This window comes from Heptranchias perlo, chromosome 1 (genome assembly GCF_035084215.1).
Source record: "Heptranchias perlo isolate sHepPer1 chromosome 1, sHepPer1.hap1, whole genome shotgun sequence".
Taxonomy (NCBI): domain Eukaryota; kingdom Metazoa; phylum Chordata; class Chondrichthyes; order Hexanchiformes; family Hexanchidae; genus Heptranchias; species Heptranchias perlo.
This window is the reverse complement of record NC_090325.1, coordinates 196,799,889-196,815,848: the sequence shown is the minus strand read 5'-3', so window position 1 is coordinate 196,815,848 and position 15,960 is coordinate 196,799,889. Positions and strand designations below refer to the sequence as shown.

Sequence of the window (15,960 nt, the reverse complement as noted above, 5' to 3'; positions counted from 1 at the left end):
GGACACAGATTTAAGGTGATTGGCAAAAGAATCAACGGTGGCATCTGGAAAAACATTTTTACACAGCGAGTGGTTAGGATCTGGAATGCACTGCCCGAGGGGGTGGTGGAGGCAGATTCAGTCGTGGCCTTCAAAAGGGAATTGGATAACTACTTGAAACAAAAAAATCTGCAGGGCTATGGGGAAAGGGCGAGGGAGTGGGACTAACTGGATTGCTCTTGCAGAGAGCAGGCTCAGACTCGATGGGCCGAATGGCCGCCCTCTATGCTGTAACCATTCTATGATTTTATAACTCCCATTCCCTCAACTAGCTTTATACACTCTTGCGGCTCTCCTTTTTCCACAAAGGTTTTTTGTGTGTCTTAAGTGCTGGCAGGCATTTGGAAATGTTTGTTAGGACTGCCTTTGCTGCTGGGAAGACGTCCTCGAAGACCAAGCTGTTCGGGCAAATCTTCCAGTGAAATATTGATGTCTGGCAAGATTCTGGGAGGCCATGCCCAGCTCAGGTCCCATGACATGTGTACCACTCAATTTGTGGGACATGTGATTCCATTTGTGGGTGTTAGTTCCCATTGTTTAGGTGAGAAAGACAGTGACCAAACTTTTGGTGCTGGTATTATATAAATCAGATTCCAGTGATCTTGAAATGCCTTTCTTCTTAAGTGGCCATTAGTGCGTTGAACAAATACGCTGCATGCCTTTCTAAGGACTGCTGCTGTGGTCTGTTTCTAGGCCTGTGAAATGTGCCTCGTCTGGAGATGGGGAGCTCTGCTCCTACGTGCCAGTTCAAGAATAGTCTAGCGATTCTGTTGGTGGTAAAAGTTTCTAACACCTCCGTTTGTCCATCAAATAGCATCCAGGAATTGCAATGGGTCCTGAAGGTCACCTGACAATCTTGGGTTAACAAGCCAGTGGAGCAAGATTCCCAAGCACTGGGCTGGCACCTAAGCCTGCAGGGTGTCCACCACAGCAGTGTTTTCTGAAGGAGGACAGCAGCCAGGAACAATGACTGCCTTTTGAGAAGCCCCTAGAAGGAAGGTCACTTGCACTCTTCCGTGGGAATGGAAATTCTGGGAACCTGGATGTTTTTCTGAAATTGATTGAAACCAAGGTTACTACTAACATGCCTGATTGTAAAATGGACCTGTAATGAGCAAGGATTCACCTGCCAACTTGTTTCAGGGCTCACTGTTGGAAATGGGAGCCCATGGATCACCCAACTTTGTATGGCTGAAATGCCAACCACCACCACCGCCCCCCCCCCCCCCCCCCCCCCAAACAATATCCTGAGGTATACAGGTAGTGACAGGACAAAAAGCTTACTGACATGTACTGGTGTTTTGGGGGACCACACTTTTTGGTACCATCCAGATTCTAGCAGGAGTATACCTGGGATTTGTGGGTTGTGAAGTGAGATGGGTTGACGAAAGTTCTTTGCCTCTCTATTCCAGTTGATCGAGATATGAATGCCACATGTCTCAGTACAGAGGGGTCTCTAGCCAGTGCGGATTGAGATTGCACAGCCTGAATAGTAACTGGGCCACGGCAGTTGAGCAGTACCACGCTATGCTGCATCAAAGGGTGGGCAGTGTCCATGAGGGCAACCAGTGATTGCCCATGCTGAGGCTTGTTAGCATCCTTGGATAGAGCTGCGTGCTTTGAGAAATAGTTTTGGTGCTGGAAAAGTGCTTTAGAGCAGTGGTTAGTGTTATGATTCTGACACCGGGGGTGGTTAGTACCGTACATTTTCTGCTGAATGGAATTGGTCAGTGTTTCCTAGTGGTGCTAATTGGATAGGATGGAATGGATTGTGCTGAATGGGGTTCATTGTCAAATTTTCTCATACATTACATCTCAAGTCTGTCAAACCAGTGTTGCTGGGTGTGAAGTGAAGCTTGGGTTAATGTAGGTGCCATCGTTAGGCATTTTGGGCAGGCACTGGTCTTGGCCATTTTCAGTGGTAAATGCTCTCAAAATGCCACAATGTGATAAACTAGTTGTTTTCAGTACTTCAAAAAAAAAAGACTAGACTCCCAAGAAACAATGCAAAATTTGATGAATCGGAAGAAAATTTTATGCGTGAAAATTTAATTACAACTTAATCTGTTTTGGGATAGGGAAATCTGAGTGAGCATGACCGTTCAGCCTAGACTGGGAAAAATGAGCTGGCACTCCAGTGCGCATCAAGCCCTTTTATGCTGCGGAGGAGTGCAGTGGTCACATCAGGGTGCCTCTGTTTGCAGAACATCTTGGAATATCACAAAAGACCACCTCTCCCAGTAGCATGTGGCCTATTGCTGCTGTGAGTGTGGATGATGTAATATGCAGTCGGTGGTGTTCTATGCAGAATATGCTTCTAGATGAAAATCTGCAATTGGATTAATTGGGTAGACTGCACTGACTAAAGTCACTTTTCTTCCCATGTTGAACTCTTGGTAGTTCTGATACAGTCGATGGTACAGTTGAATTTCTGGAGAGAGCTTTGACTTGTACTCCTGATTTGTGTTCACCCTTGACTGGATTGTTCCAGCCTTCTTACAGATCAGAAATTAACAGTACAGGGTCCCCTTTTTTAAAACTTGTCAGAACCCAGAAATACAAAATACTTAAATTCATATAGCATAACAAGTATCAGCTGTGGTTAAGTTGGTAGCACTCTCACCTGTGAGTCAGAAGGTCGTGGGTTCAAGTCCCACTGCACAGACTCGAACACACAATCTAGGTTGACACTCCAGTGCAGTTCTGAGAGAGTGCTGCATTGTTGGAGGTGCCTTCTTTCCGATGAGACATTAAACCGAGGCCCCATCTGCCTGCTTAGGTGGATTAAAAGATTCCCGGGTACTATTTCGAAGAACAGGGGAGTTCTTGGTGTTCTGGCCTATGTTTATCCCTTAACCAACATCACTAAAACAGATGATCTGGCCATTGAGCGGTTTGTGTGACCTTGCTGTGTGCAAATTGGCTGCCGCATTTCCTACATTACAACAGTGACTACGCTTCAAAATTATATCTTTGGCTGTAAAGCGATTTGGGACGTCATGAAAGGCGCTCTATAAATGCAAGTTCATTCTTATATCGTTAGTCCAATCAGTGCAGTGGAGCAACCCTCCAAGTAAATAGAATGTTGAACTATAATCAGAGTACAAGTTGGAACTTGTGCTTTTACACTATACAGTGCTATAGATGACACAAGGTACAGCTGAAGGAAGTAGCTAGCTCAGCCTTCTAAAGGAACCTCTTGAATTATTGAGTTTTAGCCTCCAGTATCCTTCCTAGAAAACCCATGACACCTTGTCCTACAATCCAGGTTTAACTTAAAATACTTCTGGATTAATCTTTTCTATTTGAGTACAGTTTGATCACTGAGGTGCAAGAGACATTCAGGCCCTGGAGGCAGTGCAGAGAAAAGGATCAAGACTAATCCCTAGTGCTGGAGAACTAAGTTATGTGGAAAGATCAGAAAAACTTGAGCTTTTTACCCTTGAAAGGAGATAACTGAACATCACAGAGCCGTTTGTGTGCGTAATAGTATAGAAAAGGCAAATGCAGAATATGACAATTAAACCAAAAAGAGAACAGTATATATATTCAAATTTAGGACTGGCCAACACATGGAAAAGACTTGGCTGGACCGATTATATGTGATTAAGATAAATGTGAGGGGATGAAAATGAAGATATATTCTTGGAAGTACACAGATATTTGAACTGCACGTGGAAAAAGGTATGCTAAGGGGAAATGGGATTCTACAATTTTTTATATACATGGGTGTGGTTGATTTCTTTAAAAAGAAAGCTTGTTTGGCCTAATGGCCTTTTTTGTTAAAATTCTTATATTCTAATAGCATAAATTAATAGGCTATTGGTGTTCTGTGTCTGCATTTCACCTGTGGAGGTTAGACACAATTTCAAGAATAAGGGCGTAAGACCATCCTTATTCAAAAACAGAAAATGCTGGATTTGAACACGATCAAATTTATATTGCATGAGTTTCAATTCTGTAGTTAAATTTTGCCTACTCCTTCCCTGCTTTCAAAAACCTTAAATGCTTACTTGCTCTTTCAGCCTGTCTTAATTCTATTTCTACTGGTTCTCCTCTCCTGCTTGGTGTACACACTCTTCTCCACTCTGTAAAGACTTCAAAGACATCTTTCTGCCGTGAGGAATGCTAAATAGATGCAAATCATTGTAAAAATAGGTAGCTGGTACCTGTTTAACAAATCAATTTTTGGATCTTTTTCATGAATCTAGGTTTGTTGCCAGCCTTAAGCTGGGCAGTGATTGAAAGCAGAGAAGTCGAGACTGGATATTGCTTTACAAAGGGGATGTACTGTTAGCACCAAATAAATCTCTACTCAACATTCCAACTTTTGATTGTAGGTTGCAGTTAATCCTAATAATGTACCTACAACTGAAAGTGCGAATTTTATATTTGGTCATACTGGCCATTTACAATCAAGTTATCAAATAGTCTACGCAGTGGGCTACGCTAAAAGTAACCATAGACTTTAAAACCATGTTTACAGCAGAGACAGAGGCCATTCAGCCTATCAAATCTGTGCAGACCGTTAGCTAGAGCAATGCCAAACTAATTCCCAGTGTTCTGCTCTTTCCCAGGGCACTTCCTCTAGCTCTGTTCCTTTCTCCGCTCAAAAGGTGCAACGGTTTCTGTCTCACCTACTCACTGGCAAATCATTACATCTGCCAGCTCATTCGTTACAAACTTTTCCTTGGCCTTTGACTTCTCAACCATTTGTGTTCAGTCTTGCCAGTGTAGCCCACAGGCAATCCAGTTAGTGCTTAGTTTATATAGCTATTTTCCAAGGAACTTGGTCCCCATGAGATCACCAATATTTATCTTGAATGATTGTGGTTTTCGAAGGAAACTAAAAGACACCCCCCAGTGAGACTGAGCCTAAGGGATTGCTTAACTTGCTGCAGTTCTTGGGTGGGGGAATCTCGCAATGCTTTGTTAAAAGTTGCCATGAGGTGTAAATCTGGGTCATATGAAGTCTAGATGACTAGTTCTGTCCTTACTTAAAATACCTGATAGTGAAGTTCTGGTCTCAGAGCCAAATGCCTCTGATTCCTGTTAGAGCGAGAGACATTTTTATTATTTTTTTCTCCTCCATTCCCTCTTTCCCCCTCCATCTTTCTCCTCTTTCGTGCTCTTTTCCTTCCTTCCTCTCTCCCTCCTTCCCCTCACTTGCATACTGTGGTCGTCCATATCCAGACTATTTTTTAATATACTGACTCTCTCCTTAAACTGCTAGTATGCTGAAGAAACTGGCCCGTGCTTTGGAGTAACGCCGCATAACTTCTGATCCACTTCATTACAGATGGAGCTACAACATCCAAGGAACTGTTAAGTCACCAGCCAGAGGCAGTGGACCTTACATCCACCACTGATAGGTGTTTTGCTGGCTGATGTCTTTGGACAGCTTAGATGGTTATGGGTGCCATTGTGAGACTTGGTGTATGTCAAAAAGGGCATGTACCTGTGATTGAATGTGGTGCTGCTATTCACTCCATTTACAGGTCCATGTGTTGATACTGAATTTGGATTTTGTACACCTCTTGAAATGATGGAGCATTGAAACTGATATTGTCCTAAAGCACTTTTATTTTGCTGGGAAAAATTTAGTTTTACACTGAGCATTTTGGAATTGGGCACATGTGAAGGGTAGATCCTGTACTTTATTTGCGATTGCTCTCCACTCCCAATGAAAATTGAAGCCACCAATACCCTGCAAAGGTTTACAGTGCAGCCTGAAACACTTGTGTCTTCTGTTAAAAGAAGATTCCTACTCAAAAATTACATAAAGGATCTGGGTAAATCTTTTGAATTGTTTATTCCCTCTACATTGAATGTTTCCAGTGGAAAGTACTGTCTAGTTTTCTAGACGTACTGCTATTAAGATGTATAGCAACATTGCTCTCCGTAATCAGATACATTAAAAATGTGTCTCTTTTTACCCCCATTACAAATGTGGACATAAATTCCTATGTAAAATTGTTTCACTCTGCAGTCAGACCACTGTGATCCCTCAATTTAGAATTTTCTGAAAATCTGCCATTTTTTCTCCAAATGTTTAATGTTCAAAATAAGAACTTTAAACAATTTTTAAAAAAAAATAAAGATTGCACTAAATGTATCCTTTGAATTGTTTCTTGTAATACTTTCATTTAAGTTTTTATTTGAAGGCCCCAGCCTGCCTCTGAAGCCAGGGCTTCAACTGTTTACCCACAAGAGTTGAGAGAGCTTGCAATCGCATCTGTGTTCTGATCATTCATAATTTGTGCATCAGTAGGAGTTTACGGGTGGCAGAGTGTGTCTCCTCACCCTGTGAGGCTTTGAGTTTCTTGGCTATTTCAAGAACCGTGGGAGTTTTCCTAACTGCCTAGGAAAGTAAAAATTGGATGAAAACAGCCTTTTTATATAGGCATTAAGATTGTCTTGAGAAAGCTGTTCCCCTGCTCCCAGATTGGAATTGCACTGATTTACTTTTGAGACATGGAGTTGAGAGAAATCTTATGGATTGTTTTCTTGGCCTCTCCTATTTCCTGCATTCCTCTTGCAGGACGAGCTGCCTTCGGAGCCATGTCTTAGATAACTTATAAAACTTTGCTTCAACAAACATTCCAGTGTGTCATTTTAATCACCAGTGAGATGCTTCCCTGAAAATTATCTTGAGCTCCTCATCCAGGTTTGCTGGAAAAGCTGAAAGTGTAAATAAACTTGATTTGCTTGCAGAGCAACATTTTATGTTGAGACATCATTTGCAGTTTGTTGCAAGTTGTAAAGGGAGTAAGGATAATAACTTATGGTTGGGGAGAGGAAAGGGTTATAATTCCACAAACATTTCTCTGCTCTCCTCCCCCCTCCTCACCTGGTATGGTCATAATGAGCATTTGTCCCTTGGTGGGGGAGAGATGGGATATTCTGGCAGTCTGGAACCTTGCCTCCAGCCACAGGATCAGGATTTGTTTTTAATGAGTGAACCTGTTATCCCACTTTTGCATTTTTATATATTCCATATATTTCCCTGGTTTTTTGGAGTTGTGTTCCTTAAGCTGATTACTGGAAAATGTAGGTTGATTTATTATAAAGGCACCCGTCGTCTTTGTACAACGCAGTGTGAAGGTAACCAGCTTAACAAATTCAGGAACCCTTTTATTAATCATTTCTGTATGGAAACATAATTTGTAAGTCAAATGTGCATGATACTATAAAAGAAAAGCAAAATACTGCAGATGCTGGAAATCTGAAATAAAATCAGAAAAGGCTGGAAACACCCTAGATCAGGCAGCATCTTTGGAGAGAGAAACAGTTAACGTTTCAGGCCGATGACCCTTCATCAGAACTGCATGATACTATCTTGTATTGCTGGTTTGATGGTACAGTTGTACTAGTTGTTAAAAAGCAGACTAAGCTATGAGTTAGTTGCCCAAAAGCTTACTGTTGACCTTGCTAATTAAGTTGAAACTAGCCACGTTCATATGTGGGGAGAGATTGGAGGAAATCCTACAGCTCAAGTTTTTTTAAATTTGTAGGTCTGATTTTGTGCTTGTCAACTTTAATAGGTATAACAGACTAGCAAGGGAGTGGACAGAAAAGTATGCAATGCTCTAGGGTAAGGTGCTTGCAGCTTTGGAAGCTCAATGCACACAAATAGCAAGATTCTCTTATACTAAATGTTGCTGCATGCTGGTGGATGGAGTGACCAGGTATGAACTAACTTGTCAGATGCACGTTTTTTTGATGGGGTGGTAGAGAAAGAAGGGACTAAGGCTGACCAGCCTTTTCTCAGTTGCTGAATAATATATATATAACTGCATGAAAAGTTTTAGGATCTGTGCATGCTTGATATTTTAGGCACTGTTCTATAGCAGTGCTAGACTGCAAAACTGGATCAAGAGCTACTTGTGTCCTGTGGACCACTAGTGTTTTAGTAACAAAACTGCACATTTTAATAGTTAAATGTAAATTCTCAAGTATATCAAAGTAAATGTAAATATGTTCAGCTTGGAGATTGCTGATGACCTGTACATGTATTGGCATGCCACTTCTGCCAATGCATTTTATTTTGTTCCGTTAGCTGTGTGGATCTTGTACACGTGCATATAACTAGTAAAATTTATTTGAAGTCTACTTCGACAATTGAGAATCCTCCCTATGGTCTCGTATGGGCATATCCTGTTCTCTATACTATAATTGGCCCCCGCACTGGATAGCTTTCAACAATGAGAAGGATAAACAGGGTAACAATAGATCAGTTAGTCGATTAGTTGTAGGCAAATTCTTAGCATCCATAATTCAAGATAACATTAGTGAACATTTAAAAATGCATGGGTTAATCAAAAATAGTCAGCAAATCATGTTTGACAATTTTGGAGGTGGGATGCCGTAGTTACGAGGAAAGATTTGAGATGTTGGGAATATTTCCACAGCATCTGGTTGGAGAGTTAGTTATGAGAGGACATCAATTTAAAATTGTCAGTAAGAGTAAGGAGAGGGGTTAGAAAAAAATTTCTTCAAGCAGAGGATTGTCAAAGTGTTGAATGTTTTGTCATAGGGAGTTTTTGAGACAGATTATTACATCTTTTAAGAGAAAATTGGATAAATATTGGAAGCTGAGGAAGATATAGGGCGATGGGGAGAGTATGGGGCAGTAGGATTAGTTTTGAATTACTTTATCAGAAAGATGGTACGGATATGACCCAGGAGCTTCCTTTGCTGTAAACTTCAATGGTTCTGTTTACTGCCCTTGCTGAAACAGGAAATGTTTTGCTTGTTGTATTGAACCCTTTGTCTCAGCCAGCCCTGCTGTAACCTTGTGCTTTATTCAAATCTTTTCAATGTGGCAGATCAGAATTGTGTGATGGAGGCTGGAATGCAAGATTTTGCAACCTTGGAAATAAAAGCAGCTGAAACAAAAACAATTGGGAGTGGTGTAGAAATGGGATAATGTATGGAATCTGGTTCAGCCGTTCCATTTGTATAAAGTAGTAGCATGAATGACCAAGTTAATTAATTTTGTTCACTCGTCTTGATCCATATTTTACTCATTTGTTGGTTATAATGGCTTTTGGCCAAATTAGGATCTTCTGAATCGCACAGGGTGAGGCAAATTAGTGACGTCAGTCAGTCTGGGTCCTGATTGTATGCGGATATTCTAGAGATGGCTCTAAAGTACATGTCTGGACCCTGATACTAGCTTGTTATTTTAGGATTTTCTGTGAAGTACTGGTGTGAAAAACTTTTGACAGTGTTGTGGAAGTTATGGGCAGTCGGGTGGAATTAATGTGAGTTGGATTTACTTCAGTTGCTTTTGAAGTATAATGTAACTTCTAATCAAAGTAAACTTTTTTTTCTGAAATGTCTCTTGATTTCAGAACACTGGAATTTGACCAGTTAGCTTGATTTGGTTAAAAATAGTTGTGCTATTTGATGCACATGGTACAAAATGTATGGACTGCCTGTGTCACTGGTCATGTAGTTCACAACATACATTGGTTATGATGCCTGGACTTGAAATTCTGATTGATATTTATACCCGAGTGCTGCTGAGAAGGCATGATGAATGTAAGTAGCCTTGGAGATCACTTTTCTTTTGGTGGAGAGGGACAGGTGAACATTTTCTCCCCTCAAATTTAGATAGTGTGCAGCTAAGTACTTTTTCGAAAAACCAAGGTGAACTGCCAAGACTGATAGTGTAACAGTTTAACACCAAGATTGAAAAGTAGGAGAGAAGCAGGCAAATGTGGTGGATTTAGTGGGGGGGTGGGGGAATCAGCATTCCTCTGCTTGTTCCCTTGTCTCTGGTGCAAAAAATTATGTTTCTGTGGGTTTATGATTCTGCCTAAGGATGCAGTTACGGTGGTGGGGAAGTTGTTGCACAGACATCACTTTCCCTACGATCTGGACTAAAGTGCCAATGTAATGATGCTTCAGGGAAAGCCACGCCTGCAGATTGTAGGAGAGGTAAAGAGTTCCAAAATTTTGAGGTCACGTGCAAGAATAAATCACAGCAGTATCTTTATTTCAACGCTGTGAAGATGGAGGGAGAATGCAGAGGATTGTGCATTTGGTGCTTTAGAGGAACAAGTCAAAATTTTAGAAACTGCATTGGTCATAACAGTGGTCAAAATGGAGACACAAGTTCCCAGAGATTGATTGGAATCTAGGATTGAGAAGGTTTGCCAATTGGTTGGCAATTTTTTTGTATTCCCTTTTATAAGGATGACGAGCTTCCATGGACCTATGAACAGTATTGGATAAATTGGGGCTTTATAAGAGTTAAATGATGAGTGGGAAAAGAAGAATTTAGAATGAAAATGGAAGCCTGCTTCTTGGAGAAGGATTATCATTGGAAATGTGTGTTGGGATTAAGAGAATAGTTTATAGGTAGCCTTGCATAATCATCTGATTTTAAGCATTACATGTTTGCATGTAGTGGAAAGTGCCCTGCTGGCTGTAATGAAGCTTTGGTGCTTCTGTGTGTAAATGGCTCTGATCATCTGTTTTGAAATGTAAATTTCACTTTTCAGTTTGGTAGTCTGGGCTTTCTCTCAACCCCTCATTTTTGGTGCCCTCTTAATCCCTTGCTTTTTTCCTTGTTCCCCAAGAACATGCACCATTTGTCATGGTCCTGGCTTCGAGCTACACCTCAAGCCAGTATTGGAGGCACAAGATCGTACTCTGATACCCTTAATCTTCCTTCTGCTTCAAAGTGTAACTTCATGGTTAACAGTGGAAGATTGATTCTCTGTCCCTCAATTGTACCAGATGTTGGTGTTTTAAATATGCTCTGTTTTTGTGACTTGGTGTGTATATAGTGTGTCTGTCTTCCATTCAAATTGATCAAAATGTAAAATTGTATCTTTCTTTCTACTTGCAGGTATAACAGAATAGCCCGGGAATGGACTCAGAAATATGCAATGTGATACCTTGGAGTTCAAATATCTTACATTATAGCTGGAATAAACTTTAAATTACTGATATTTGGTTTTCCTATTTGGCTGCCCCCCTGTAAGACCACATCTTTCGTCCCCCATCCACATGCTCTTGTGAGAAGGCAATTTAGTACCTCCTGCTTGGACAAGACCAGCTCTCTGAATTTCTAATGTAGTTTCATCGATCATCTGAAATTCTGACCTCCTTTATAAATGGAGCATGTGTTAAGTGGCCAATACCTTCACGATAACTTGGTTATGAGACTAAAAGCATTCCTCATTGCTGTAATAGTGCTGACTTTTACCTGAAATTGGATGCATCAGCAGTTAAACTCCATCCTTAAAGGATTGCTGCATTGTCGGGACAGCAGCTTTTATTTTCCCCAGATAAAATGATGTTTGAGTTTATTTACTTTATGCTCATAACTTTGTTATGGATGGTGGATTGGTACAGAACGTTATAGCGTCGGCATTAATTAAAATATATGCTGTATTTTATGCATGTTAATAAAAGGAATGACTTAAGGTTTTCGTTGGTTTTGCGCAGAATGGAAATGGAAGTTACTGTCTCTTAATCTTCCTCCCCAAAAGAACTAGGTCAGATCATTTTGTAAATTTCATTTACAGTACTGCTTTTTAAAAAAAATTACAGCTATTAGTTAATCAGTTTTCCACAACACTTTTACATGGCACTGAATTATGATTCAAATCTGTCGGCTGACTGATCAACTAATAGTTCATATTCGTTGGGTTTTTCTTTTAATAAAGTTGCATAAACCAATTTTTGAGCGGCCTGAATGAATGCAATACAACTTGCTTTCTTTTAAGGTACAACTATGTTGAAATGACTAAATGATGTCTTCAGTGTGCAGCATTTGAGATTATTTGTAAAAATGGGGTGGAGCCCCAAACTGTTTGTAATGGTGCAAATTGAAATATTCTGCCAAACAATTCTAACCAGTGGTTTTAAATGCCTTAATGCTGTATCTTGATTCTTGGAATACATTGTCTAGATCAAGTGTTCATGCCTACGTTATGGTAACATTGATTTTTTTTGGTAACTAAAAAATGTAGTTCCAGAAATTGGCAGATGTAAGCTTACAGAACTTTGTTGGAACAGGAGTGCAGCCTGTACTGTTTAAACAATATGTAGGTCACAAACTGCTGTTGCTGCTATAAACCATTTTATGTACTTGCTCAAAGTTATATTGTGGGATTGTCGCTAGTTTCAACAATAGCTTAAGTTTCCTTTCTTGAGAGACTGGCTGGTTCTATCTGATGAATAATGATTTGGCTGATTGAAGCTGGGAACTGTAATTTAAAATGTCTTTTTCCCCATCTTAAACCTAGTCACCCACAGCTTCACACTTGAATTTTCACAATCTAAGTAGTGTCATTTTAATTGGATAGAGACTGAAGGAACAGAATTACTTATGAAGATCAGTAGTTGTGCTTCAATTTTCAATCTTTTCAAAGTGCAGATATTTTTGGTACAAGAACATGCAACGTGAGAACTTTTATATAAACCTGTGTAATTCTCAAGGTACAGTAATTAAAATATTACTAAAATGAAGCTGCAGTGAGGGTTTCAAAACTGCCTAGAACATATTCTGGACTATTAGCAAAAATGAATTTTACATCAATTTGAAACGTTTTAAATGTTTAGCTTTAAAACTTACTGAAGCTATAACTTGCCAGGCTGGTTTTATTTTGGCTTAGCAGTCACTGTGTTTGTGGTTTAATGTAATTTGGTAGATAGTACTTGTTCCAAACTTAATATGACCTTGTATGGATGATTGTAGGTATTTTACCTTCTAGGAAACTCTGAGCAGTGAAAAGGATTTGCAAAAGGTAATTTAATGGTTTGTTGTACCATAGCTAGGGCAATTCATTTGTAGCATAACATCCCACAACAAATCCTGGAAATTTCTACACTTGCGTGTGAAGTCATTTGCTGCTCCAGCATAGCAATTTTGCATGAAGTCCCAGAGACAGCAACAACAAATCACTTGCTGCAATAAATCACTTGCCCTAACTATGGCTTTCCAGACTAAACAGTATTGTTCTTGGATGTTGCTGGGTTTCATTTACTTTAAATGTTGAGATCTTCCTGCATCACACAACTTCCTTTTCTTCCAGTATCATGATGTTTTTATCTTTAATACCAGCAATTTGCTTTTGGCTTGAATAACATTTCTTTCCCCTCCCCCCCCCGTCCCAGTGGACCAACGATGCTACATGGTTAAGTTAGCAGGGATATTTTGGTATTTTGAAAACTATATGAAGTTGGCAGATGGGGATGCGGTGGGCAGCTGCTCTACTGATCTCTGGATGGATGCTGTTTGACCTGAGCACTTCTGTCCACTATTGGGATTCCTCTGCTATTTGCCTTCTGTATTTTTCCATTGGGCCTTCCCCTCTTGCTCGAGGAGAAGGGTTTCAGATTTATCCTCTTCAATTGGAGAACGTAGGGATACTTCAATTTTTATCTGAAAGAGTGATGCTTGGGATTCCTGTGCTCAGTGGGGGTGGCTGTCGTGTACATTACACCCGGAAGTGCCACTGTAAATACAATACTTGTAGAATCAGGAGATCACTCACTTAATATAGAACAGATATTTGTCCAAAGGATCCAACATGAGGCTCAGTCTTTTAGGCTACACTGTTCATTGGATGTGGATAGTAGATTCTTCTATTTTGTCTTTTAGGATAGGCTAATCCAGGAAGGGAGAAAATCAGTTCCACATTGTTTGATAGAATCTAATTATGCTGCCATCCCTTCCTAACTTCCCCTTCCCCTTACATAAACATCTGAAGAAAAATTGTTGCCAACGCCAATTATGCCGTTACCAACAGTTTGAGTGTTACAGTAGGAAAACTTCTGCTCCCGGTCAGTTCTGAATTTTGAAGTTTTGCTGTTCTTGTTTAAATTAAGTTCAATCTCACCAGCATTGCTCAGTATAATGCAATGCCATCTCTCTCTGACTTTTCACAAAGTATAGGCTGACTTGATTTGCAATTGCTTCTGTATTGCACATGTTGTCCATATGAATGCTGCCTCTGATCCATACCGACTGGCTGCGTGCCTGCCTGCCTCCCTCCCTCCCTCGGCAGGACCTTATTAAAGATCAGTCTCTGTCGTTTGTATAACATGCGCAACCTCGACCCTGTTGAAGCAGACAGTGGTCGTTGACGCTGTTGTGGCTGTGCTGACAGTTGGGACATTCTGTTGCCAATTGACGGTGTTGAGAGCCAGGATACGGACCTCCAGAAAAGCCCAGCTGAGTTCTCAAAGTGGAATAAGGTTGATCCTTTTCAACGGTGATGGAATTGCATGGATTTTACATGATCTTTTAATGCATTTAACCATTGGGCTGACTTTTTCTGGCTTTACTCTGCCATTCACTGTGGGGTTGATGGTAAACGGTGGAGAATCTGCATTTTATGGCATTTGTACTGAGTCCTGTCCTGCAGGTGATGGAGCCCTGGAAATCCAACCACTCTTGGTGGTTCTGGTATAAGCTGACACCGCCTCAGGATGCTGGGGGGAGGTTCTGGCACCCTTTTACATGGCTTACCAGCTGATGTGTTCAGAATGGTTTGGTCATCTTAACTACAGGGTAACAGTTGGAGTGTAAACTGAAATAAAACAGTAGGTCTGATATATAAACAAGGGGAAGCTGGCTGTGCTGCAGCTAAGGAAGTGGTGTAGACAGAAGTTAACAGACCTGTAGCTGAGTTTGCAGAACAAGACAGGAAATATTCTTAACTAGGTCTAGTGTAGCTGCACTAGTGGAAAAGCTAGCAGGTGATGGCCTGGGCCAATGTGTCTTAATCACACCCAATTGGCTAAATGTTATTCATAAAACAGCATTTATTATACAACCTACAAAGAAGCAAGCAGAATTAAAACCATCAAGTACCAAGGCAGTGCTAAAATTTTCAATTATCCATCGGCATTTGTGATACAGCCAGCCACAAAATAACTAACAAATGTGAAGGGGAGCCACTGAATTTATGGTAATGCTTCTGGTTTTGTCAAACTTGAGGACTTTGTGCTCCAAAATAGGGTTTGTAATGAAATGAACATCACAGTTAAATAATTCATAACACAGTTGTTAAACTTAGCCATCCATTTGCCATTTTTGTGTTTCAGGTCTGCCTCTTTCAGGTGACTGAGTTAAGTTCCTGGGACCTGTGACAGCTAAAGAGGCCAGACTGCAGCGGAAGCAGGACGAACAAAACTTCCAATGCACCTTATCCTGTTTCCTGTCAGTGTAATAATTGTCACCATATTTTGAAGCTTGGGGCTAGAATGTAATGTGCTAGGATTTCTTACTTTTTTTTTTATTCGTTCATGGGTTGTGGGCGTCGCTGGCAAGGCCAGCATTTATTGCCCATCCCAATTGCCCTTGAGAAGGTGGTGGTGAGCTGCCTTCTTGATCCGCTGCAGTCCGTGTGGTGAAGGTTCTCCCACAGTGCTGTTAGGGAGGGAGTTCCAGGATTTTGACCCAGCGACGATGAAGGAACGGCGATATATTTCCAAGTCAGGATGGTGTGTGACTTGGAGGGGAACGTGCAGGTGGTGTTGTTCCCATGTGCCTGCTGCCCTTGTCCTTCTAGGTGGTGGAGGTCGTGGGTTTGGGAGGTGCTGTCGAAGAAGCCTTGGCGAGTTGCTGCAGTGCATCCTGTGGATGGTACACACTGCAGCCACTGTGCGCCGGTGGTGAAGGGAGTGAATGTTTCGGGTGGTCGATGGGCTGCCGATCAAGTGGGCTGCTTTGTCCTGGATGGTGTCGAGCTTCTTGGGTGCTGTTGGAGCTGCACTCATCCAGGCAAGTGGAGAGTATTCCATCACACTCCTGACTTGTGCCTTGTAGATGGTGGAAGTCAGGAGGTGAGTCACTTGCCGCAGAATACCCAGCTTCTGACCTGCTCTTCCAGCCACAGTATTTATGTGGCTGGTCCAGTTTCTGGTCAATGGTGACCCCCAGGATGTTGATGG

The 15,960-nt window shown here is 41.1% G+C and overlaps 1 protein-coding gene across 5 annotated transcripts in view; it reads left to right on the top strand.

Moving 5' to 3' along the window:
* LOC137331188 (ubiquitin-conjugating enzyme E2 D2) overlaps positions 1–11,736 on the top strand; it is a 36,973-nt gene extending 25,237 nt beyond the window's left edge. For 4 of the 5 annotated variants that reach the window (XM_067994816.1, XM_067994803.1, XM_067994823.1 and 1 more), the window contains 2 exons: positions 7,584–7,633; positions 10,901–11,736. In XM_067994816.1, the coding sequence (XP_067850917.1) occupies positions 7,584–7,632 (49 nt within the window). In that variant the 3' untranslated portion in view covers position 7,633; positions 10,901–11,736. The remainder of the gene's footprint in view (positions 1–7,583; positions 7,634–10,900) is intronic. The other variant, XM_067994810.1, reaches the window with a different exon arrangement.
* Positions 11,737–15,960: the final 4,224 nt, after the last annotated feature.